The 6,020-nt window shown below is 54.9% G+C and overlaps 1 protein-coding gene across 2 annotated transcripts in view; it reads left to right on the forward strand.

Moving 5' to 3' along the window:
* The window catches only part of SAMD11 (sterile alpha motif domain containing 11), a 76,328-nt gene extending 71,991 nt beyond the window's left edge, over positions 1 to 4,337 (forward strand). For both annotated transcript variants that reach the window (XM_041460299.1, XM_041460300.1), the window contains 3 exons: positions 1,629 to 1,753; positions 2,486 to 2,596; positions 4,043 to 4,337. In XM_041460299.1, coding sequence (XP_041316233.1) covers positions 1,629 to 1,753; positions 2,486 to 2,596; positions 4,043 to 4,273 — 467 coding nt within the window. In that variant the 3' untranslated portion in view covers positions 4,274 to 4,337. The remainder of the gene's footprint in view (positions 1 to 1,628; positions 1,754 to 2,485; positions 2,597 to 4,042) is intronic.
* The last annotated feature ends 1,683 nt before the right edge of the window (positions 4,338 to 6,020 follow it).

Genomic DNA, 6,020 nt, shown 5'->3' on the forward strand with positions numbered 1-6,020 from the left:
CAGGGTCTCCTGAGAGCCCCCTCGGGGTTGTGGGGAGCCTTGGAGAGCTCCAGGGGCTCTGGGGCTGTGACATGGATCACCCTGGAGCTGTGCTGAGCTGCCAGGGCTGCCCCCTGCCCACACTGAGGGCTGCAGCTGCAGGGACAGGAAAGTGGGAAGGGAAATGTGTGGGAATGATGGCAGAGCCTCTGCCTGCTCCCTGTGCAGGCTCTGCTGCTCTAAAGCATCTCCTTGGCACCATAAATTCCCCTGCAGATCCTGAGCTTTTCCTGCTTCCCTGGCTGTGCTGGAGGCTCTGCAGGGAGCGTGAGGGGCTCTGCTGTGTGGCTCTGCTCCTTTCCCTGCCTGTTCCCTCAGCCTGGGGTATTCCCCAGGGAATTGGCTGCTCCCTGTTCTCCCAGCCTGTGCTCCCCTCTCTGGTTTTGTTTTATCCATTTCTCCCTTGCCAGTCCATGTGCTGGCCCAGCTGCTGTGGGCAGGAGCAAGGGTTACATCCATCAAATCCACCAGGGAAAAGCCCCAAGCCCACAGGACAGATAATTTTGTCATGACAGGCTCCTGGGAGAAATATTTTTCTCCTGGCAATTCCATTCTCCATGCCCTGAGCAGAGCAGCTCATACTCCTCATAAACTCTTTCCCTGCCTGAAAATCCTGGATGTTCTCATCCCCAGAAATGTCCTTGTGCTCTGCTGGTCCAAACCCCCCACAGCAGCCACTTCCAGGGGTTAACGTTGGCTTTCCCCCACCCTAAAGAGATTTTGTGGGATTTGCTTTGTTCTGTGTCCTCACCTTTCCTTACAGCAGCCACTTCAGGGGTTAATGTTTCTTTCCCCCACCCTAAAGAGATTTTGTAGGATTTGTTTTGTTCTGTGTCCTCACCTTTCCTTACAGCAGCCACTTCAGGGGTTAATGTTTCTTTCCCCCACCCTAAAGAGATTTTGTGGGATTTGCTTTGTTCTGTGTCCTCCCTTTCCCCCACAGCAGCCCTGAGTTCCTGAGCTGTTCCTGTCCCCCTTGCCATCCCTGTGCCTCTCCCTGGCTCCCTCTGGGATTCCTCTGAGTGTTCTGTCAGGCTGCAGGGCCGGGGGGGCTCCCAGCCCCCGGGAGCCTGTCACCCTGTGTGACAGTGACAGGGCTGGCCGCTCTGGCATTTCAGGGAGCTGACAGCAGCTCTGTCCCGTCAGGGCTGGCCAGGGTGGAACAGAAACCCTGGGAAGGAGCAGGAGCTGCCCAGGGATCCCTGTTGCCATTCCTGGCACGTTCCAGGAGCGGGGCTGGCCGGGGAGCCCGCGGGGCAGGCAGAGCTCTGTGCTCTGTGTGCAGAAACTCCTGCAGAATCTGCTGCCCCCCTGCCCTCCCCCTGCTTCCCCTGCAGCTGAGGAGCATTAAACACATGAAATGCATTAGCTGGGATTTTTCCTTCCCTCCCCCAGCCAGGGACCTCCAGGAGGAAGAGGCCTATGAATTGACCCTGCCCAGCTCTTTAATTGACAGGTCATTAAAGATGAATGTGTGGCTAGAGAAAAATATTCAGATTGCAGGCTGCTTGTTGTCCGTGTGGGATTTTAATGATTTATGTTCCTTTCTCCTCCCCTCCTTCCCACCCCCCTGGCTCCAAACAATCCAGGCACCATGGGAGGTCTGTTTCTGGATGGGGAGGAGAGCCCAGCGCTGGAGGACATCAGCAAATGGACGGTGGAGGACGTCTGCAGCTTCGTGTCCAACTTGTCTGGCTGCACTGAGTACACTCAGGTAAATCCAGCAGGTCCTGGCAGGGACATCCTCCTTCCCTGCGGGTCCTGTTCCCTCCCAGCTGGGCTCGTCCCTCCTGGGAGCTGCACCTCAGAGCCCTGCAGGGTTTTCCTGGGGTTTTTCCTCATGGATTGCTGAACTTGCTGTCAGCCAAGGTGTGGGATGGGGCCTGTGAGCTTCCCTGGAGTGCTGTGGTTCCAGAACCAGGAAAGCCCTGCAGAATTCCCTGGAATGCTGTGGTTCCAGAACCAGGAAAGCCCTATAAAATTCCCTGGAATGTTCCTCATCCAGAACTGGGAAAGCCCTGTAAAATTCCCTGGAATGCTGTGATTCCAGAACCAGGAACACCCTGTAAAATTCCCTGTGATTCCAGAACCACGGCTCAGGCAAACCAGGGAACTCCAGCACAACTCAGAGTTGCCCCGGCCTGGCTGGGATTCAGCTTTGTCTCTGCACTGGAGCTGGGGGACACCCCAGGGGATGCTTTTCCCAAGTTGAGGCTTTTTTTGGAGTGTTTTAGGGAGGGTTTTGTCTCCTGCAGAGGAGGGAGGGGAATGGGTGCAGTGTGCTGGCTCCAAGAGCAGCAGCTCCTTGCAATAAAAATCCCCTTGGCTCCAAAGGGATGGGTTCAGGAAACATCCCTGGTGGGTAAACACAGGCTGAGGGGTTTGGAGTTCACCTTTTCCACAGGTGGCTCAGGTGTGTCCCTGACCTGGCCCTGTGTCCCCTCAGGTATTCCGAGAGCAGGCCATCGACGGGGAGACCCTGCCCCTCCTGACAGAAGAGCACTTACTGAACAACATGGGGCTCAAGCTGGGACCTGCCCTGAAGATCAGGTCACAGGTAGGAAAATCTCCTCTCTCAGAACAGGTGGCACCATCTAAAGCTGTCCCTGGCTTGGCCAGAAACGTGCTTTATGGAATATCATTTATTGAGCAATAACTCAGTTGCAATTCTGTTTCAAGAACGCTTTATTCATCCTTGGAAATGTTCCATAGCCTCACCTGAAAGCTGTCACAGCTGTTTGAGGGAGGAACCACTGACAGAATTCCGTGCCCAGGGGCAGAAATAAATAGTCCAGGATGAGAGGTGGGAGGGAATAGCAGGGATGCAGTGGGAGGCTCTTAAACTGGCTGGCTCCAGCAGTTCCATTCCTCCTCCCTCAGTGGGACTCGAGCCCAGAACATCTCTGCTGGATCCTTTCCCACTGAGTGCTGGGAAAATCCCTCCTGCCACGTGTGAAGGCCAGGCTGTGCTGTGTCCCCTGGGAATTGTGTCCTGGAGGGGCTGTGGCTGTCACTGCACTGCCCAGGGACAGTGCCAGCCCTGTCCCCAAGCCCACGCTGCTCGTGCTGTGTTGGAACAATGAGAGACTTTACTGCTTTCCCTGCAGCCCTCCCTGTTTATGAGGGGGCTCATAAAAAGGGTCTGTGGGCAATTGTTCCCCGTGGGTCAATTCAGGAGGAAATAAAACTCTTTATGTTCCTTAAAAAACAAGAGAGCCCTGAATAGCTCAGAGATGGGGCTTGGGGTGGGGGGAATGCGAGACACGAACTTGAAAAATTCCTTCTATTTCATCAGTAGCGTTCAAAGTTGTGTTACCTGGGGGTTGGATGGGGGGAGCAGAGCCCTGATGCTGCTCCCTGAATAATGTCCCACTTGTCTGGGTCCAGCAGCAGCCCCTGGTTTTGTTTAAGCTCAAATGGGAAGCAGCTGTGGAGGTGCTGGGAGGCCTTTGGCCCGTGCTGGGAGGCAGGAGCTGCTGCAGGAGGGAGAGGTTCAGCAGTTTTATTTTTCCCTCCCTTGCCTTGGCCTTTTGAAGAGCAATTCCTGCTGTTCCAAAGTGGACAGAGGGAGAGCAGAGTCCTGTCCGTGGGTAAAAGGGCAGGAATGAGCCAGGGCCCCTCAGCTGGGCTGTCCCAGCACGCCTGGGGCTGGCACAGGGAGGATCCAGCAGTGCCCAGGAGCAGGAGCAGGACAAAATCCTTCAGGAGAGAGGAGGAAACCCTCCCTGCTCTGGTTTTCAGCTGCACTGGGAATGGGATTGCTTCATTGCAGTTTCAGTTCGGGGTGGAAGGGACCTCAGTCCCGTCCAGTGGGCAGGGACACTTCCACTGTCCCAGGCTGTCCCTGACACAGCCAGGGCTGGGAGCACCTCTCCTTCCAGCACGCCTTGGCATTCACCCCAAACCCGGCATTCTGCACCAATCCTGGCCGATCCTCACTCCCACCCCCTCTACCTTCACCCACCCCTCAGCTAATTTATTTATTCCCCCGTTTTCCCCGCAGGTGGCCAAGCGCCTGGGCCGGGTGCTGTACATGGCCGGCTTCCCGCTGGCGCTGCCGCTGCCGGCGCTGCGGGGCGCGGAGCGGGACGCGGCCCCGGGCGAGCCCCGGCCCGGCTCCCCCGGCAGCGCCGCCTCGCCCTTCGGCAGCGCCGCGCCCGCCAGCCGGAGCTCCCCGAGGCACGAGAACGGCAGCGCTGCCCTGCTCGGCGACAGCAGCAAAGCCCCGTCCTAACCGGGCAGGGGCACAGCGTGCTGGAGGAAGGGAGGGATTGGATTTTTTTTTTTTTTAATTTTTTGGATGTTTTTGTTTTTTTTTTTTTTTTTTTTTTTTGGGTGGTTGTTGTTGTTCGGGGAAAATAAAAGAAGAACCGTGGAGATTTCTGAACTGTCAAAAAAAGAATAATGATGAAAGGGAAGGAAGGAAAATGATCCAAAGATGTTGTCGTGGGACGACGCCAAGTGAAGAGAAGGATGCTGCGTTGCTGTTCCCTTCCACACTGCTCAGTGGAGCTGGAGCCCCGCACAGGAACCATGGACAGGCTGCTCTCTGCCTTCAGGAACTCCGGGCTGTGCCTCCACGGGGAAGGGAAGGGGCTCTGCTCCTCCCACCGGTACTTGGAGCAAAAAAAACAAAAACCCATCCACACCCACCCCAGCCAACCTCTCCTCCTCCCTGGAAACTGGGCTCAGTTCCTCCTTCAGGTGTTCTATGCATCTCTAGCAACTTACTTTGAAAACAATACCAAAGACAGACAAAAAGACAAAAAAGAAAAAAAAAAAGAAAAAAAAAAGGCAAGTTCCCGTCCATGTTTACTTCGTGCAGATGGTACAGAGCCACCCTGCCCTGGCACGGGGGCTGGCAGTGCCCCTGCTCAGCCCTGCAGAGGAGATGCCCTGGCAGTGCCCGTGCTCAGCCCTGCAGAGGAATTTCCCCGTGGGATGTTTGCTTTCCAGGAGCAGCTCTGGGGGAGGAGGGTCCCACCGTGCCTGCAGCTGCCCGGGGGCTTTGCTGGCAGCCCTGGGGCAGGGGGAGGACGGTTGCACGTTCTGCCCGCTGTGCACCCCAGAGGAGCCCAGGCTGAAACATGGGCAGAGTTTTTACTACTGTGAATGAGCTGGGAACTGCTGGGGTGACCTCCTGTGACTTGTACAGTTGTGAGCAACAATCACATGTGGTACTTTTCTCTCTTCCCCCCCCCCCCCATCCCCCTTTTTATTTTTGGGTTTGTTTTTTGTTTAAACGTTGCACGTGCTGCCGTTTTTCTTACAGGATAGCTTTGGTGGTACTTTAGCTTCTTTATATTGTAAAAAAAGGAAAAAAAAAATTTCATTATCCATCACATCACGATAAAAATGCTTTCCAGCAATCAATTTAAATAAAAAAGAAAAACACTTAATTTACAGATGGTACCTGGCTTTACCCAAGCAGTCTGTGTCTTTCCTTTTTCCTGGGTGCCCACCTGGGCCAGGTGCCCCCCTGCAGGTGCAGCAGAGCTGCCACATTCCTGCCTGGGATCCAGTCCAGGCTGGGTTCCCAGCTGGCAGAAGGCACCAGCACCTTGCCCAGCTAAGTCAGAGCCAGGAGAAAAAGGGAAATCCTTTCTCTTTGGGAAGAACAGGCAAGTTAAAATCTTTTCCAAAGTGAAATTTTTTTCTTTACAGTTTAAGTGGTGCAGTTCTCACCTGGGCAGTGTTTCCTACATTAGCAATTTTGCCTTTCCTTATTCCTTCATGCCTGCACGTCCCCAACCCAAGAAACTTTAAATTAAAGTTTCCTTCAGCACACTTAGAGCAGCTTGAACTGATCAAACCTTCCAGGGAAGCTGCAAAGCTCTGGCAGAGTCCCTGCAGTCCCTCAGTGCACCAGGGAGGGTTTGGTGAGAGCAGAACCTGGGCTGGCTGCTGGGGCAGAGAGGAAGAACCTTGGACAAAAACCTGGCCCTGCCCTTGCTCAGCTCCCTTAGCAGGAGCTGGAAGTG

The sequence above is a fragment of the Pyrgilauda ruficollis genome, unplaced genomic scaffold (genome assembly GCF_017590135.1).
Source record: "Pyrgilauda ruficollis isolate IOZ18807 unplaced genomic scaffold, ASM1759013v1 scaffold141, whole genome shotgun sequence".
Classification (NCBI taxonomy): domain Eukaryota; kingdom Metazoa; phylum Chordata; class Aves; order Passeriformes; family Passeridae; genus Pyrgilauda; species Pyrgilauda ruficollis.